This window comes from Littorina saxatilis, linkage group LG15 (assembly GCF_037325665.1).
Source record: "Littorina saxatilis isolate snail1 linkage group LG15, US_GU_Lsax_2.0, whole genome shotgun sequence".
NCBI lineage: Eukaryota > Metazoa > Mollusca > Gastropoda > Littorinimorpha > Littorinidae > Littorina > Littorina saxatilis.
In genome coordinates, this window is record NC_090259.1 from 5,529,631 (window position 1) to 5,550,205 (window position 20,575).

General features: G+C 39.5%; 2 protein-coding genes across 2 annotated transcripts in view; both read left to right on the plus strand.

The window, feature by feature from the left end:
• The window catches only part of LOC138948334 (uncharacterized), a 135,385-nt gene that overhangs the window by 37,492 nt on the left and 77,318 nt on the right, over nucleotides 1-20,575 (plus strand). The window lies entirely within an intron of this gene.
• LOC138948317 (uncharacterized) lies at nucleotides 205-17,786 on the plus strand. The gene is made up of 12 exons (XM_070319829.1): nucleotides 205-485; nucleotides 3,031-3,108; nucleotides 4,277-4,431; nucleotides 5,035-5,185; nucleotides 6,475-6,552; nucleotides 6,943-7,105; nucleotides 7,454-7,524; nucleotides 9,943-10,002; nucleotides 11,127-11,183; nucleotides 11,682-11,738; nucleotides 13,319-13,375; nucleotides 15,148-17,786. The coding sequence occupies exons 2-12, from the start codon at nucleotides 3,060-3,062 to the stop codon at nucleotides 15,501-15,503; spliced, it is 1,254 nt and encodes a 417-aa protein (XP_070175930.1). The 5' UTR covers nucleotides 205-485; nucleotides 3,031-3,059; the 3' UTR covers nucleotides 15,504-17,786.

The following is a 20,575-nucleotide window of genomic DNA, read 5'->3' on the forward strand; positions in this document are numbered from 1 at the left end:
CGCTTCGGGTACCGAATCGGCATTTTCAGGCAATTTTACATGTTTGCAACACTCCTACCGTTTGGTAAACAGTAGTATTAGCTTTACACTTTATATTTTATACAATAGAAGTGTCTTAATAACCTCATTCTATCAAAACAACCTTTTACAGAGCTAAAAAGGGGAGGTAATTTTTGCAAAGCCTCACTGAGTAGCCTGCCCCTGCCCCCCCCCCCCCCCTATCTCCGATTGAAATTTGATATTTTTAAACCTATTTCGTTTATTTAACTCAAAACATAAACACAGGGTAAGTTGACACAGCTGTCAGACTTTTTAACTATCTTCTACGTAGAAATCGAATCGCAATCTGAAATGTGAAAAGCAGGGTGCCTTATTATTCTTTTTCGAAAGAGTCCTGTGTGGTAGACCAAAGGGAGATCACTCCATATGCCCGTTTCAAGGCGCGAGTTTTCCACAAGAAACGTCTCGACGGATTCACACTCACAGTAAGTTTGTTTAAATCTTTGCAATTCGATTGATTGATGTGTCAGAGTTTAATTCTGTATGTAGCTATTGTTTTTACAAGGGCCGGTTTAGTTGCTGCGTCGAGGTAATGAAAACCCGTGTATGTTCTAATCTTCTATTCCGATCTTGACTGGTAAAACTAATACTAGTATGAGTATGATGAGTCTTGAGTCTGACATGCTTTTCTACATCAGTCCAGGGTTCCACATCACGTAGAATTAAGGGTATAATACCCTTTGACCCTCCAAATCACGTACGAGATGCTCTCTGAAGAGGTATAAATACGTAACTGTTTTCTCTGTGAGCGCCTAGCCACAAGCATGTCATGCCTTAATTTGACTTTTTTTTAAAGAAACACTGGTCTAGAAATGTACCTACAGGATATCAACCCACTTTTGTTTGACATAGACCCTTTCTTTCCCACTTAACAGGAACCACACTGGGGGAGTGCATAAAAAAAAGTCTTCAACTCCAATCTTCAATAACGTTTATCCTGGACTATGAGTGTGATTGATAGACTCATAGTGATACACTCACTTTGCTGAAATATCTCTTGCCGTAACCGGCACGGTTGGCCTAGTGGTAAGGCGTCCGCCCCGTGATCGGGAGCTCGTGGGTTCGAACCCCGGCCGGGTCATACCTAAGACTTTAAAATTGGCAATCTAGTGGCTGCTCCGCCTGGCGTCTGGCATTATGGGGTTAGTGCCAGGACTGGTTGGTCCGGTGTCAGAATAATGTGACTGGGTGAGACATGAAGCCTGTGCTGCGACTTCTGTCTTGTGTGTGGCGCACGTTAAATGTCAAAGCAGCACCGCCCTGATATGGCCCTTCGACGTTAAGCAAACAAACAAACAAACAAATCTCTTGCCGTTGTTGACGTAAAAGTTCTTCAGTATAAATATATGATATACAGTAAAACCTGAGTCTAGCGGACCCTTATTGTAACGGCCACCTGCTACATACGGACAGTTTATCATGGCACGAACACGATTTCAACAATAACTAACCTTTAACGGGCGGACACCTGCCACTTACGGACGCGGACACGATTTTTCGGACCGTAGGAAGTGTAAACACTGTCACAAACGGACACAACGTACATAAAAACGCAACTTCGAAAACTCGACTGTTATGCAGACAGTGCTCGGCAGCGGTAGCCGTAGCACAAATGGTTGTTGATTGGTTGTCCTGTCCCTTTTCTGACCAATCAGTGACTTGTTTAGATGGAGACCCACTTTCGCTCACTCACTTTCGCTTCGCTCACTTTCGCTTTTCCGCATTGTGGATACAGTCACAACCAAAAGCAACAGTAGACTACTGTGTTTGAAAATGGAATCTCCAGCAGGAAAAAGAAAAGCGTTGACTTTAGAGCAGCGTGTCGCTGCCTTGAAAAAACTAGATAGCGGCCAATCATGCCGAGATGTGGCAAAGGAGATGGGATGTGGTAAAACGCAGATCGCGAGGATCAGATCGGAAAAAGAAGACGTCATGATCTCTCTCTCTTTGTAAGCAATCGTTCGAAGGAAACAATAGTTAACACAGCTAAATTTTTGGTCCATGCATTTATGCTGAGACTAGAAAAACTGAATGAAACAAGAGCTGGTCGAGACACACTGCGGAATTTCCCGTTGAATGACTGATGAAGAGTCAGCTATTTTTAGCTTTGTGACGTCCGACTTGCGTAAGTTTGAATGCACAGTGTGTGTAGGGAACGGGGTAGGTGGGGGGGATGTTGTTGTTGTTGTTGTTTGCTACATGTATCATTTGTTTACTCACATTTTCAGTGAGTCTCATGTTCAATCCAATAAATACATACTACAGGACTGACAAAAAGTGTCTTGTTCATTTTACGTGCTCTTTGTAAAATATTGCCCCGGCCCCTCCACCTGTGAAGAAGGGACACCTGTCTAATAGGGACACTATTACCATTCCCCAAGGGTGTCCGTTAGAGACAGGTTTTACTGTATAGAGAATACTACATGGCTTGCTGTGTCGTACCAGATTTACATGAGTTGTTTTTTTAAATATTGAACTGCGAGCGAAAGCGAGCTGTTCACTATTTGAAAAAGCAACGAGTGTAAATCTGGTACGGAACAGCATGCCATGTAGTATTCTGTTTATCCTACATACTGTACTTACGTGTATTTTACTGAAAATGTCCTGCATTCGAGGCAGCTAAATTGAAGACGCTTGTTTTAGAACCTCGATCTCTTCTAAAGCCTCGTGCAATCTATTACGTCAAAGCAAAGAAACGTCACTCTGAAAGTGTGGCGTGACGTGTTAGTTCTAAAGATTCATCGAGGGTAATAAGCGAGCGCAATTTGTGTTTCTATAATAATGTTTGTCTCGGTGACTTTGGCATCATAAGCAGTGGAAAAACAGGTCCCTGCCAGACTTGCTTGACATGACCTCATTTACATGATATACACACGTGTGATTTGAACGATTATTATCTCACGGGTGTCTCTCTCACGTACGTAGGATAAAAATTGATAAGTATACATTGTGTGTCACTTTGTGTTTCAGATTACCTGCAGATAAAAAAAGCTGTCAAGATGCCCCATCATGCATTCCATGTGTTTATGTCTAGTCAATTAAAGAACGGTATGAATTTTTTTATTTCTTTATTTTTTTGTGGATAAAAATGAAGTTTATAAGCAATCAGCTTGTCAACCGAAGCTGCTATAAATCATCAGGTGTCTAAAACCAAAAGGCGCTGACGTTTTTAAAAAAATTTTTTACGTGTCCAGGGATGTTCACATCCTCGGCTGGCCAATGACAATTCTAGTCAAATCAACCCTTTTGGTTGTAGTATTCAGTTTTAAAGACATTTAAACACTGCAGATCAACTGTGGTACGTACCGGGCCAGCAAAATTTCCGCCGGGCTATTGACTTTAAACCACAAAAAGAACATAATTGAACCGATACTTTACTGGGTGGTCTCCCTTTTATTGAATTGCATAAATATTTTCTTCACAAAAACCATGTGCATGGCGCCATGATGTTCTTTTTTCAAGTTTCCTTTTTGGGAGAGGCACCCCCGGAATCTGCGTAGCGGTATTGTGAACCGTTCACGGAGCTGTCTCACCCTGAAATACCGATCCTGAGCCGGTGTGGTAACTCTAGGTCGGCCTGACCTTGGTCTGTCCTGTACACTTTAAGTGGCATTTAAAAGAGCTCCATTCATGCACATACAGTTTGTTGGGACACACCAACATGCCTTGCAACATCTTCATTAGTTGTACCTGCTTGCAACCGGACAATAGCATTATGGCACTGGGCTTTAGTCAGTCGTGGCATTTTCCGCACCTTAATTGCAGGCGCGGGGTCACAGAATTGCGGTTGATATGGCTTTCTCATCTCTGCCACTTGAGGCTTAGACAGAGGCAAAAACATCACGGCGCCATGCACATAATTTTTGTGCAGAGAAGATTTTTGCAATTCAATAAAAGGGCGACCACCCAGTAAAGTATCGGTTTTATTATATTCTTTTTGTGGTTTAATGGTTTGCAACAATGCAACTGACAAATTTCAAACTGAATTTTGGTGCTTTCCTCTAACATAATTATTTGACAAAAATCAATGTTTACCTGTGTCAAGTTTCTTTTTTGGGAGAGAATATATATATATGTACGTAGATAAAGTAGAATTCCGTGTTAAAACAATGACAAGTATGAGTGAACTGCAGTTATATTACAGACACAACATAGATAGATAACAACGTTGATATTGTCAAGAACCATTGATTCATTGTTCAACACTATGTTTTAGCTCAAGGCTCCCGCGCTGAAACCTTCAAAGAGGGTGGATCAAGGTGGAAGAATGCTTCCCCTGAGGAAAAAGAAGCGTGCAGGGTGAAGGCTGCTGCAATGAACGCGTCAAGCAAGGCAGACCACAACAAGCTGAGAGACAAGCTTCGGAGTGTGGTAAAGTATTTTTACGTTTCAGATGTGGATTGCACGAAACAGATTGCTAACAAATTTCAGTAAGTGCAACTTCCATGGAGACCATTGCAAACGCCTACAGGGCTAACACCTTTCCCGTTCTCAATGGAAATCCATTTTTTGAAAACTTATAAAACCAGAGAATCCGGTTTCTAAAAAAAGAAAAAAAAAGGTATTATTTTCATGCATTTTGGTACCAGGAAAGGTTGTTCCTTAAGAAAAGAAACAATATTTTAAAAAAAAAAAGGGGGGGGGGGGATTTGATCATCCCTGTACTGTAACTGTAAAGTGGAAGCTTCCTTTACCTCTGTGATTATGTGGAAAAGCAGGGTATCCAAGTTGTCAGCGCCTATGAGTGATTGTAGTTTTCCTGTCATGTTGACCATGCATAAATACCAGTGTTGGATAAAACAGAAAAAAACTCAATCTGAAAAGAAGAGAATGCTGTGAAAACTTGTGATGCTCAATTTTTGATACAATTGACCATGTATGTGTCTGCATGTGTAAGAAACAAAGAACAGGGACGTGCTGAATACACAGTGTTATTGATGTCTTCATACGTGATTATTTCTTTCTTTTCCCCAGTTAGTTGACTTCAAGAACGCTGGATTGGACACTTGCGTCTTCCTGTATGACAGGGAGAAGGCCAATCCAGCGTGCGAAATGTATGGTGACGGGGCCATTTTCAAAGTCCTCAAGGATTCCAGAATTCTCAGCAGAGAAATAGCCTCAGCCTGTAAGAATATAATTATCAGCATTTCACTGTGTTTGTGTTTATGTTAAAGGCACAGTAAGCCTCCCGTAAACCATCACAGATATGGTCAGGCTCTTACACACAGTACAAACACCCTTTCATTTAAACACTCACCGATTGAGAACATCCTAGGTGCCCTCCGTAAAGAGCGAACAATTTTCAAAGAATTTATTTTTGCGTGGTTTATCTTACCCCTGAGCCATCGTGAACCCGTGTGATCCAGTTTCCCTTTTTCACAATGTAGTCGTCAGTTAGTCATTTGAATGCGACTCGATGTGAGCTTATCTACAATAGCACGTTTTTATGCACGAAACAAACGGCTGTGGTTCACGAGAACTCTAGCGATGGCTTTTGACTGTTGAGAGGAACGGCGATATGTACTGATAAACCGTCGTCTGCTACGACCCTTGCGTGACCCTGCTTCCGGGCTTTTCTGAATGAGACGCGAAGGGAAGTAACTCATTTTTGACAATCTGCAAAATTAATTATTTAAAAATTGCTCGCTCTTTACGTAGGGCACCTAGGATGTTCCCGTTTGGTGAGCGTTCAAATGGAAGGGTGTTTGTACTGTGTGTACTATAAAAGCCTGACAGTAGTTTACGGGAGGCTTACTGTCCGGGCGTGATTTCCGGTATTGAATATTCATAACAGCCAGCACCAAAACGAGGCGCCATTATTGGTAAAAGCTAAGTCCACGAAAATAAATTCTTTGAAAATTTCTCACGCTCGACAGAAAGCAGCCAGGATGTTCCCGTTCGGTGAGCGTTCAAATGGAAGTATGCTTGTACTGTATGTAGACGCTCGGGGAGCTCTGTGATGGTTTACGGGAGGCTTACTGTGCCTTTAATCAACTTCAAATTATTATGAGAAAAAAAAAGATGGTGCTTGATGTGCCTTTTATCATTTGTTTTAATTGTTGGGTCAAATTGTTACTTTCTTTATGAAGCAAACTGTGTGATAGTGTTGATATATTTAGGTAGTTCATCAAGACAGCTACATTGCTCACAGAACTGGCATCATTCATTACAATTTATCCCTCTGGGGGATAAAAATCTTATATGTTTTCCAGCTGTATACCTGGTTCCAAGTTAATATATATTCTGTTAAATTAAACTGATGCAGCTGTCCAGCAGGTTAGCAATGCTGTTTATGTTCCAACACCTGCTGAGAAAATAATTAGAATTGCTGTGTATTTTGGGGGTAAATCCCAAACTCATTCTGGTGTGTGCACCAGTTGTAAATGTTCATGTTATTTTTCTTTCACGTTGCAGATACATGCAAGGTGACAACAGCTCTGCCACCTAGCCTCATGAGGGAAAAGGTTCGAGCACATTTGAACCTTGCCACAAGTAAGACTTTTTCTTATACCCCGACCCACTCACCACCAACACGCGAGTTCATCGTAGTTCACAATTTCTTGCGGAAATTATTACTGGCTCTTAATGATCACTCAAGATTACGTGGGTTTAGCTTTAGGTCATGGGAGTTTAGGAAAACACACGTGTGAACACTTCCACTGATCAGCAAGCCATTGGTGGCAATTTGTGGCTCTGATGTTTATATTATTGAAAGAAAACGATTAAGCGCATGCTGCATAACATACACATCAGAGTAAGTTGTAATCTGGATCACAATAAAGCTGACATGTTGACATGAGAGCAACAAACACAAAATAATCTTGAAGAGTGTATATATTTATCTTTCAGCTGTTTGGATTGATGTACTTTATGTTGTTTCAGGGGCCTGTCCTGGAATGGGGAGCTGTTTCCCTTACAAGGAAGTCCACAAGAAGGAGGTCAAAGCGCATGGCTGGCCTGAAGGCGTAAATGTGCGCGACCCCAGCTCCATGGGGAAAAAAGATCTACTGGCCTTGCTAAATGCAACCATTACTTTGGAGAAATGGTATGTGATGCATTGTCTTCCATTTTCAGTTTGGTACATACCTGAAAATGTCTTGGAGTACAATGCACTTAAGAGTGGTACTGTGTTTGTTTGTCAGAAGGTATAAAAGGCATATTGTGTAGCCCCTTTAGCCATTACTTTGAAGAAGGAAAACCACTAGAAGCATTTAGGTAGCGGAACACAAGGAAAGCACTTTGTATTTGACTGTTAGATTTATACTTTTTCTTGTGGAATGTATTAATTTAAGCGTCAATGTTTGAAGAATTAAGGTATTCCTACATACTGTGTCTTTTCCTGTAAATGTAACGTATTATCGGTAAACTGAAAATGGCTAAATTTCTGCTACAGTGCTGTTGACTCCGTTGAGCCTGCTGTGCCTGGAGTCAGCGGGTTGCTACGTATATATGGACAAGAAAAAGGTATGGAAGGTTTAGTGTTCTTTGTGCAAGTGACAAGTACCTTTTTTGTGTGGAAAAGTTTAACTCTTTTGCTGCCTGTAGGATGTCAGCTGACGGCCTGGGTAACTTGCTTTAACGAGCAAAACTTTTCTTTACTTTAAGGCACAGTAAGCCTCCCGTAACCATCACAGATACTGTCAGGCTTTTACACACAGTACAAACACCCTTTCATTTAAACACTCACCGCTTTAAAACATCTTAGGTGCCCTCCGTAAAGAGCGAGCTAATTTCAAAGAATTTATTTTTGTGTGGTTTATCTTACCCCATAGGCATTGTGAACCCGTGTGATCCAGTTTGCCTTTTTTCACAATGTAGTCGTCAGTTTGTGATTTCCAATGCGACTCGCTGTAAGCTTATCTGCAATAGCACGTTATTATGTACCTCTAAATCCAAACACAACAGAGGGCTGCAATTCACAAGAACTCTAGCGATGGCTTACGACTGTTCAAAGGAACTGGTACTATGCAGAACCGTCGTCTGCTTCGAGAAAGATGTTTTGTGTTACACGTTTCCGGGCTTTTCTTTTTTCAAACTTTCAAAACTTTTAATTGTACTAATCTTGTCTTGATGAAAAATTCTTTTATGATTTGAGAATGTTTGTGTAACAAGCTGTCAATTTGTTATTTAGATTTTAAGTTAGGTCTAGCGCCAAAACGCACCGTTCGATTTTGTTAACAGACAATCAGCAAAAATCATTCTTTTAAAATTGCTCGCTTTTTACGTAGGGCACCTCGGATGTTCAAAAGCAGTGAGTGTGTAAATGAAAGGGTATTTGTACTGTGTGTAAAAGCCTGACAGTATCTGTGATGGTTTACGGGAGACGTACTGTGCCTTCAACAACAGCAGAAGAAGAACAAAAACAAACAATGTGTATGTGGAGTATTCATTTTTACATCATGGTCACACTGTTGTCAATTAAGTTAATATTTTTCTCAGTTGTGTCTTTATGATTACTCCAGAGGCAGGGAAATAGCTCAATCGGTAGCTGCGCTTGTTTCTAAACCAGTTATCTCTATCGGCGTGCATCTAATACCCATGTTTGAGGAAGGATTTATATGACATTATGAGTCTACTCCATGCAGACTCTCGTCGTGTCCATATAATCTTGTGTGCACATATGCGCATCATAAAGGAGCTAAATTTACAGCGAAAGTATCAGGGCTTGGAAATATAAAAACATGCATGTAAGAAAAATAAATGTACTTAAAGGCAACTTGCTTTTCCATGTGAAAACAGTTCAGATTTCCATGAGGGTAACCTCACAGGATTATAAGAAATCTTATCCTAATCTTATGCTTTTCATTTTTACATTTAGTCAAGTGTTGACTAAATGTTTTAACATAGAGGGGGAATCGAGACGAGGGTCGTGGTGTATGTGCGTGTGTCTGTGCGTGTGTGTGTGTGTGTAGACCAAACTACTGGACCGATCTTTATGAAATTTGACATGAGAGTTCCTGGGAATGATATCCCCGGACACTTTTTTCGTTTTTTCGATAAATACTTTTCATGACGTCATATCCGTCTTTTGGTAAAAGTTGAGGCGGCACTGTCACACACTCATTTTTCAATCAAATTGATTGACATTTTTTTAAAGCAATCTTCGACGAAGGCCGGACTTCAGTATTGCATTTCAGCTTGTTGGCTTAAAAACTAATTAATGACTTTGGTCATTAAAAATCTGAAAATTGTAATAATTTTTGTTTTTATATAAACCGATCCAAATTTACGTTTATCTTATTCTACATCATTTCCTGATTCCAAAAACATATAAATATTTGGATTAAAAACAAGCTCTGAAAATTAAAAATATAAAAATTATGATCAAAATTAAATTTCCAAAATCGATTTAAAAACAATTTCATCTTATTCCTTGTCGGTTCCTGATTCCAAAAACATATAGATATGATATGTTTGGAATAAAAACACGCTCAGAAAGTTAAAACGAAGAGAGGTACAGAAAAGCGTGATATGCAGCACAGCAAAACCACTAACGCGCTGAACAGGCTCGTCAGTTTCACTCCGTTATGCACAAGCGGCGGACTACGGTCATTGTGAAAAAATGCAGTGCGTTCAGTTTCATTCTGTGGGTTCCACAGCTTGACTAAATGTAGTAATTTCACCTTACGCGACTTGTTCCTTGTTTCTTCTTTTTAATTAACAGAATGTCAATACTGACAGTTCTAATTTTTGTATTGGTTGAAGAAACTGTGGACATCATTATTCATGATTTCAGAATGAAGATTACTACAAAACGTTGACACACATCCTTTTCCTGTGTTTAGTCAGGACGGCATACCAATTAGTTCTTGGTACATGGAGTTATTGTGTGGATATGTGCACCGAAAGAGATGTAACATGTATATTGTGTATTATTTTCAGAAGAAGCAAATGCTGCTGCCAACATAACAACACTTCAGGAAGAAGCGTTCATAACAGGAGGTAGGTGTTTGTATGTGTGATGAGTTAGGTGGCAAAGAAGAGTTGGTTACTGTAAGTTTGAAAATGTATGCAGAAAAGATAATGCAAACAGCATAATTATATATCAGATTTGGTGTATAAACTCTTGAGCCTTAGATAAGTTATGTTAAAAGTGTACCCTTAGCAAACAATTGTACAAGGATTTGCACACAATGCAACTACCAATTATGGCCAACAGTCAATGAAAGAGTAGACTTTTCTGCAGAATACAGTCGGGCCCGCTTATAAGGAGCGCTCTGGGACGAATTTTTTACTCCTTATAACCGAGGTTCCTTATTACAGAGCTCTCAGATGTAAGGAGTAACCCAAGCCCAACTACCTTATAAGCGGGCTTCTGCATTTTCAGTGTCAGTATTAGCAATTCTTCTTCTCTCTCTCTCGCTCTCTCTTTCTCTCTCTCTCTCTCTCTCTCTCTCTCTCTCTCTCTCTCTCTCTCTCTCTCTCTCTTAATAAATATTTATTTATTTAGAGAGAGAGAGAGAGAGGAGGGGGGGAGTTTTGTACTGAGGAACCGGTAGAACAAAACTATAGAATCGAACCTTACCTTGAATCTGAAAACCATTTAGGCAGATTTTCATCTGCAGTTTAGCAGTGCGTGACCAATTCCGCGATAAAGAAATAACAGTCTGGAATAGTAAGACCTTTTTACCTTGCACAAGCTTTTTACAACATCTGGAGCATGTTCCACGCCTCTGATCGCCTTTACTTCTGCAATCTGGACAAACATTAAATCTGATGTGTATGCTAATTGCTATGCAGGAATCATGAAATACAATACCATTTATAAAAAAAAATTATAAAAAACTATAGGAGCCACGAACTGCGCCGGATGGCTTGCTGATCACTTGAAGTTTTCATACGGCACTTGTGTTTGTACAGAATTCTGTTTTTTTCATAAATATTGTCATGGAATTGATAGGATTCCTAATTATGTACACGTAGTGCAAGCTGTCTTGAAGCAGTCAAGCTATACACATGCTTTGTAGTGCAATATGTATTTATCCAGCTGGCATTCTGTGACTTCGTTAAGACAAACTTGTCTGATTCCTTATAGTAAAACATGTTTCCTTGATGTTACTTTGCAGAAGAAGCAACTACTGATGCAGCTGAGGTAGATCATGCACTGCTGACTGAGGCTACAGGTAGGGAGATTGTGTTGCATGAAAATCTAAATACATGTACAACAGATATTGTAGAAGGCATATACTTGCACTGTAAAGCCTACATCTAATTCTTGAAAATGCCCCCAAAAAATGGGTAGAAAAAAGGAGGGCTTTTCATTGGGAATTAAAGGATATAATTTTGTCACAGGCAATGCAACTGCTTGGCAGTTCACTCTTTCCTATTTGCTGCTAGAAACACAACAGGTTTTTTTGTTTTTTTAACTTTCGCTCAGGTGGTGTCATTTTCATCTGTATTCTATTAGTTCTTGTACTACATAGAAGTTATCACAACGTCTTGAACTGGTTTTTTTCCTTTTGTATCGCACAATTATGCTTAGGAAGAAGGCTAATTCTGTAGATGTGGCAGTGACCTAAAACAGTAAATTAATTGGTATTGATCTTTTCAATGCAACATAATTATTAGATGGCTTGGATCATCAGTGGTTTGCTGTAGGTGTAATTGTGGGATTTTTTCAGATATTGGGGAACTTCTTCACACTTTGCAGAGCCGATCGCAGGAATCCGACAACAGAGGTTTGTGTTTTGTTGCTTCTTCTTTTGTATAGTTATATTGGTGTGTCTGTAAGGAGTATGTTCCCTGGTGTACATATTATTATATTTAGTCAAGTTTTGACTAAATATTTTAACATCGAGGGGGAATCGAAACGAGGGTCGTGGTGTATGTGCGTGTGTGTGTGTGTGTGTGTGTGTGTGTGTGTAGAGCGATTCAGACTAAACTACTGGACCGATCTTTATGAAATTTGACATGAGAGTTCCTGGGTATGAAATCCCCGAACGTTTTTTTCATTTTTTTGATAAATGTCTTTGATGACGTCATATCCGGCTTTTCGTGAAAGTTGAGGCGGCACTGTCACGCCCTCATTTTTCAACCAAATTGGTTGAAATTTTGGTCTAGTAATTTTCGACGAAGCCCGGACTTCGGTATTGCATTTCAGCTTGGTGGCTTAAAAATTAATTAATGACTTTGGTCATTAAAAATCTGAAAATTGTAAAAAAAAATAAAAATTTATAAAACGATCCAAATTTACGTTTATCTTATTCTCCATCATTTGCTGATTCCAAAAACATATAAATATGTTATATTCGGATTAAAAACAAGCTCTGAAAATTAAATATATAAAAATTATTATCAAAATTAAATTGTCCAAATCAATTTAAAAACACTTTCATCTTATTCCTTGTCGGTTCCTGATTCCAAAAACATATAGATATGATATGTTTGGATTAAAAACACGCTCAGAAAGTTAAAATAAAGAGAGGTACAGAAAAGCGTGCTATCCTTCTTAGCGCAACTACTACCCCGCTCTTCTTGTCAATTTCACTGCCTTTGCCATGAGCGGTGGACTGACGATGCTACGAGTATACGGTCTTTGCTGAAAAATGGCATTGCGTTCAGTTTCATTCTGTGAGTTCGACAGCTACTTGACTAAATGTTGTATTTTCGCCTTACGCGACTTGTTTATTTCTCATTGTGAACTACACTTAATCTGTTGTGTACGTGTTGAAGTTATTTTAATAGCTAGTTAGTAGAAAGTGAGGAAAATAGAAAATTGTCACTAATTTATAAAACCATCTGTTTTGTTGGAGTCGTGGTTAGTCTCCAAATAGATGTTTTCCAGAAATAACAGTCTGGAATAGTAAGACCTTTTTACTTTGCACAAGCTTTTTACAACATCTGGAGCATGTTCCACGCCTCTGATCGCCTTTACTTCTGCATGCAATCTGGAAAAACATTAAATCTGATGTGTATGCTAATTGCTATGCAGGAATCATGAAATACAATACCATTTATAAAAAAAAAATTATAAAAAACTATAGGAGCCACGAACTGCGCCGGATGGCTTGCTGATCACTTGAAGTTTTCAATCGGCACTTGTGTTTGTACAGAATTCTGTTTCTTTCATAAATATTGTCATGGAATTGATAGGATTCCTAATTATGTACACGTAGTGCAAGCTGTCTTGAAGCAGTCAAGCTATACACATGCTTTGTAGTGCAATATGTATTTATCCAGCTGGCATTCTGTGACTTCGTTAAGACAAACTTGTCTGATTCCTTATAGTAAAACATGTTTCCTTGATGTTACTTTGCAGAAGAAGCAACTACTGATGCAGCTGAGGTAGATCATGCACTGCTGACTGAGGCTACAGGTAGGGAGATTGTGTTGCATGAAAATCTAAATACATGTACAGTGGATATTGTAGAAGGCATATACTTGTACTGTAAAGCCTCCAACTATTTCTTGAAAATGCCCCCAAAAATTGGTAGAAAAAAGGAGGGCTTTTCATTGGGAATTTAATAATACAATTTTGTCACAGGCAATGCAACTGCTTGGCAGTTCACTCTTTCCGATTTGCTGCCAGAAACACTAACATTTTCTTTTGAAACTTTTGCTCGGGTGGTGCCATTTTCCTCTGTATTCTATTAGTTCTTGTTTACCCGTGATTTGTAAAAATGTAAAAATATTTTACAAATCACGTCGAACCTAAAACCGCGATTTGTAAAAATGTAAAAATGTAAAAATATCGCATTCCACAAAGTAATGCATGCCTTTTATTATTATTATTTTTTTTTTGTTTAGAGCCTCTACGCTGAGTGGTGGGGGTGGTTTTAGTTCCACATCCCATTTTGGTGCAATCCCATTTTGCCGCCGTCCCATTTTTTGCCCCATCCCATTTTCGCGACATTTCACAAGCCAAACGTCATTTTACTAACATGTCATAACAATAGCGCGACATCCCATTTTGACACCATATCCCATTTGGCCGCCATGCCGTTTCACCGCATTCCATTTCGCCCCCATCCCATTGTCGCGACATTTCACAAGCCAAGCGTCATTTTACTACCGTGTCATAACAATTGCGCAACATCCCATTTTGACACCATCCCATTTGGCCGCCATCCCATTTTTTTTATTTATTCTTCTTGTCAAGCCTCACTATACTACTATACTGCGTTATTCAACTAGGAAGACATTCCGTTTTCGCCAAATCCCAATTTTGCCACAATCCAAAATGTCGCGAAATAGGGATGGCGGCGAAATGGGATGACGGCAAAACGGCATGGCGACAACATGGAATGTGGCGCTAGTGGTATGACACGGTGGTAAAATGACACTTGGCCTGTGAAATGTCGCAAAAATGGGATGGGGGCAAAATGGGATAACGGCGAAATGGGATTGCGCCAAAATGGGATGTGGAGCTAATGGTACATGACATGGTGGTAACATGACACTTGGCCTGTAAAATGTCGCAAAAATGGGATGGGGGCGAAATGGGCTCACGGCGAAACGGGATTGCGCCAAAATGGGATGTGGAGTTAATGGTACATGATATGGTGGTAAAATGACACTTGGCCTGAGAAATGTCGCCAAAATGGGATGGGGGCGAATTGGGATAACGGCGAAACGGGACTAATAGATCCCTTGCCTTTGGGGTAGTGCGACGCTGTGACTGCTAGCTTTCCACTGGGAGGAAGCGACCGGAATTTCCCAACGATGGGACATCCTATATAATGGGGAAAAAAAAATCTTAAAATTAACAGTCACGCTACCCCAAAAGTCAAGGGATTTCGTTTTTGTCCCTTGACTTTGGAGATGACAAGAAAATATCGGGCGCAAAAACGTGATTTGTAAAAATTGTTACAAATCGCGAGGCGCGCCCCGTGATTTGTAACAATTTTTACATTTTTACAAATCACGGGTTAACAGTTCTTCTTCTGCATTGAAGTTATCACAACATCTTGAACTGTTATTTTTTCCTTTTGTATCGCACAATTATGCTTAGGAAAAAGGCTAATTCTGTAAATGTGGAAGTGACCAAAAACAGTAAATTAGTTGGTATTGATCTTTTCAATGCAACATATTAGATGACTTGGATCATTAGTGGTTTGCTGTCAGTGTAATTGTGGGATTTTTTTTCAGATATTGGGGAACTTCTTCACCCTTTGGGATTGCAGAGCCGATCACAGGAATCCGACAACAGAACTTCAGATTCTACGACTGCAGGGGAAAGTGGGTCTCGAAAAAGATCATACTACCAATGGGAAGCTGTGGACACAAAAAAGGTTGAGTCATATTTCAAAAGTGACATACAGAAGACTGGGAGAGGTGTGACAGGATCATTGCCTGGCATCAAAGAAATTCAAGCTTTCTTGACAGTGCACGATGTTTTTTGTGGTATTCCACTTGAAAAAAAACAAAAAGTCAGCTTGGTAAGGAGCAAAATATTTAACGAGAGAAAGAAGTTCAGGAGCAAAGTCGCTTTTGACACTGTGTAAATTTCATCTAATTTCATGACTCCCTAAACTCTCAGAGTTCTGATAGAGTTCCAATTTCCCAAAGATTAGGACTATCAGTGTCAGTGGTTATGAAGTGAAAATGATGCAACAACCACTTTTCATTCTCTTTTTCATCCTTTCCTCATCGTGCAGTGTCAAGAAAGCTCTAATTCCTATTAACTCGATGTTCTTTAACTATATTTATACATAAATGCATATTGTAAAGCAGTATGCATTGTTAGATGATCTTCCAGTTGCAGTGTTTAAATGTCGAAGCTGCTTTTCCCAGTTTTACCTAAGAGACCGACTGTATATTGTGTTTTTGTAGTATTGGTAGTATGATCTTCGTGTACACTACATTGCGGTATGCACGTTAAAGATCCCACGATTGACAAAAGGGTCTTTCCTGGCAAAATTGTATAGGCGTAGATAAAAATGTCCACCAAAATACCCGTGTGACTTGGAATAATAGGCCGTGAAAGGTGGATGCAGCGCCTATAGGCTGTTGATCTACTGGCCGATGTGAATGCGTGATATATTTATCACACAGATATGAGGTTCACAAAGATGCAGCAGACTCCCAGGACGAGGATTGAATTTTGAACATTTATGACAGAAAAAGAATGTCCTCTTTGACACCATTATGTTTGTGCATATATTTCACTTTTTGCTTTGTCACCTTCATTTCATCAAGTAGCATGGATGATATTACTATTAAATGTGTGTAAAATGAGCGTGAAGATAGTTTGTGTCAGTGAGGAACCCACAATACTGAGAGAGAAATTGGATTCTCTTCTGCTCATAGGTTGTGTAATAATTAATATGTATTATATATTGATATGCATTTTCTTTATACTGATACATTGGATTCAAATAAGCAAAAATCACTCCAGGGATCTTGATAACACTATTTCAAGCCACCTCACTCGGGTTTACCATGTGTCTACGGCGCGGTTTATCTCCTGAGCATGCGCAGAGGATCAGTATCGGCGCACAACGGCTTGAAAGTGGGGTACACTGTGGTGGCTTGAAATAAAGGTTATCAAAATATCAGGATCCCTGTCGCGATACATGTGGCAGTGGTGTCATCACTGCTAACACTAGTACTATGAGTGAGAGTGGTGAGGAATGTGATTGAAGGATCATGAACATGCTCCTACTGGTGATGTGATGTAGTGATGATGTGTGGGTACCTTAATTCGAATTTTTTGTATTGACAAACTATGCAAACAATTATGTACATGTTATCATACATTTCATTGCATTGTTTGCAGTGTAGGTATTCCTTACTGATTTTGTTCTTTTCTCAGAACATTGTTTACTGTAGATACCTTAAAACGAAGTGAGTTAATTTTCATTTTTCCATGATCAAGGCTTTTATGAAAAACCTGGTGCTGATATGTGTCAGCCAAGATCTACAATGTTTTGGTTCATACTCATAGATTTTTGATGGTCCACTTATGTCTTTTGTATAAATGGAAATGAAATAATCCCATGATCGGTGAGTCATTGGCGCTGCCACGTGTATTATCTACTAAAGTGTGGCGTTCGTGAAGATGTGCATGTGCCTGTGTGTGTTGTACTAGTATAACGTATGCGTACATAGAATGACATTGCGGGTTACCTGAACATTGACAATGACGAAAGAAAGATTGTATGTGTGTGTGTGCGCGCATGTGTGTGTATGCGGGCGTGTGTGTGTGCGTGCGTGTGACCATGTTTGAATTTATTCGGATTTAGTTCTCTTTCCTTGTTTGTATTATGATTATGTAAGTGTAGAGCGCTCTGGGTTTGTCACCACGAGGTTTACGCGCTATATACAGGCATGGGAATTGTCGGGAATTTTTTTTTGTTCCGCCGAAAATGCAAAAGTGTCCGCCGAAAAAATAAAGGGGGGAGGCACACAAAAAAGGCACCGGTTACTTTGGCCTTTGCGCAAAAGCCCGCGAAAACTTTCCGTACTTTGTTCACGCACTGCTACCGCCCGCCTCAGTTATTGAACTTTTATGTTTGAAAGTAAACCAGATTGCACAGATTGTGTTACAAGTTACATTTTCCTGTTTGTCTCAACAGATCAATTTTTTTTTTACAAATTTAAACCATATAATACATGTATATATTTTTGTTCTTCAAAAAAGCAAAAATTGGTACATTTTTGTACTAAAAACTCTGATTCTAAAAACAGAATTTGATGGCAAACTTGGAGCTCAGATGACACCAGATTGCACCATCTGGGTTCTTTGGAGAAAAATTTGTCCGGGGGAGCATGCCCCCGGACCCCCCTAGTAAGACTAGGCGCTTCGCGCCGTCGACTTGACGCTTCGCGTCTTCAGTTATAAATTTTCCGCCTTTTTTACAATTTTCAATTCCCATGCCTGTATATAAGTAATTGTTATTATTATTATTATTAATTAATATCCCATATATTTTGGTATTGCCGGCTTGGTCAAACATTTCGGATTGAATTTGAAGATTTGTTAAATAGAAGTTTTATATACAGTCCAAATGTTCTTTTTACATTTGACTTTGCAGACCTTATCGATATCAATTTGCCCAGATTTTTTTGTTGTTGATTTTTTTTGAAAGTCACCATGTGACTCTTCAATACAAAATGTCTTACCACATGTTTGATTTGCCTCAAATCTGTGTGTGTGGGTGCGTGTGTATGTGTGTGTGTATGTTCATAAAAACTGTGGAATCGGACATGAACCTACGACAGATGATTAATGATTACACTCAAAGTACAACACTTCATACATTTACATTAACCCTGCAACCAAAGAACAATAAAGACAGTGTTTCAGAGCAGGTAGTTGACATGACATTTTTAGTGTTTTAGTATTGCAAGGAAAGTTTAGAATTCTAGGAGGCGATGTCAAGGTATATTACCACTATCACTTTCACCTGGCATTCACATTGAGTGATCTCACCAGGTTATTAGGATTCACGTTCATTCTAAAACGTCTCGCACAAGATCCATCATCTCTGCAAACATGTCGTAACTGGTCAAAGAATTAAGTTCTAATCAAGGAGAAACAAACTTAAGAACGCCCAAATGTACATTTCCTGAGGGACGCATACACAGGCGATAAAACCAGTCGCTGAATGGAGAGAAAAAAAAACTGAACTCGCCTTGAAGTGGCCTTATAATGCTACCACATAATTCAGGGCTTCCCTCGGACGCCCATCTTCAATGTTAAGAGGGTCTATGGGCGGCCTTAGAGGAGTTTTAGAGAGTTCCAATCAACAAGGCGAGCGCCCCAAACGCCCGATACACTTAATACACATTCTGATCGCGAATAGTGTGAAATGAAGTGACTGTATTCATCAGAATATTCTAATAGAATACATCAACTATAGGGGAAGGGCTCCTAATATGAACCACTTTTTGTTTCATGCTAATAACTAGCTTGTTTTCTTGCGAAGAAGTTTCATTTTGTGTTTGGTAGTCCTTCTCTCTTAAGTGAACCGTTAGGCCTAGTTAGAGTGAAATAGCTTTGATAGACATTTAGCAAAAATTAAATACAGAAAAAATCACAAATGGTCCATATTAGGCGCCCAGGCTCCTAATATGGACCAGTGAAGCGGCCTTCACAAATCACTGTCAAAAGCCCCCTATACTTCAAAATAACATGATACAACTTATTGTGCATGTCAGACTAATTCAAATATGCTTTAGATTTATCTGTTTCGGGTTGATGAGAGCATTATTTGAAGCACACCAGGAAACTAAAGAAGCATATCAAAAACAGAGTGAAAATAAGTGAAATTATCAACTTCCACAAAAAGAAGACAATTTGATATATTTTTTTGAAAGCTCGAGGGCTAGTTATAGGTTATTTTCAGCAAGCTTCTTAATGAATTAATGAAAATAGCCTTTAGCTTTTATTTTCTTCGATTTGTTGAAGGTGGTCCATATTAGGGGACTCACACATACTTTGAAATTTTGCTATTAGTTTTTGTTTGCAGTAGAAACTCGGTGTAAACACTGCTAAAATGTAACAAATACCGTCTCAGCTGTTATATATAAGCTAGCAATATCTGTGTGATAACAGCTTTGGCTGTGGAAACAAACTAGTCCGTGTTAGGCGTCAAATTTAGAGTGAACACTGCCAAAAGTGAAAAAAGAGAAAAAGCCTAACGGTTTTGAGGTTTGTGTTTCTGCAACTGTTTTGACATGTGCAACTTATTCAGAGAGGGTAAATACAGCGAATGAAATTGTTTTTAGCGCTCTAGCGCCGTTAGTTTGTCAGATCAAGAGGTGGTCCATATTAGGAGCCGGTCCATATTAGGAGCCCTTCCCCTACCTTCTTAGATGGAACACACGCACACAGTAATACACTCACACACACCCACACACACTTTCAACTTGACTTCCTGTTCTTTCTATTTTAATGTTGCCAACATGTCAGATTCCAAATGCATGATGCATACTTACAGAGACATAAGTGTGTCCATGTGCTTGCACTGGCAAGACTAATTGACGACGAGCGACAGTACCTGTGGTTGGCAGGATAACGGAAATGTAATGTGTCCCTGGACCCGTTCTTTAAAGGTATAATGCGTCCCGGGGCCCCCTCCAAGACATTCTAGTATGGTGATATTGGCTCCTGGTGCGTATATGACGCAGGGACCGCACTTCAGTTCGGGAGCCCTGTAATTGTACCACGGACACGAATAGAGACCCCACCTCCACCCCATTACTACCCTCACCTTCTTAACCCAATCCAATGTAATTTGTTTGTGAAATAATATGATCCCATATATTTTGGTATTGCTGGCTTGGTCGAACATTTCGGACTGAATTGGAAGATTTGTTAAATAGAAGTTTTATCCCCGAGTAAGCAGTACTAGGGTCCAACAGACTTTAATTGTGTGTGTGTCTGTCTATCTATCTGTCTGTCTGTCTCGACTTAACAGCTTATTGCTGTGAAACTACTGGGCGCAGTTCGTTCAAAAGTTGATACACTAACTTGATAATAGGTCCGATTGATCGTATTAAAACTTCACTAGTAATGTTACCTGGGACCTAAATGCGAAATAAACCACAAAAAAACGACTTGGCGGTGGGA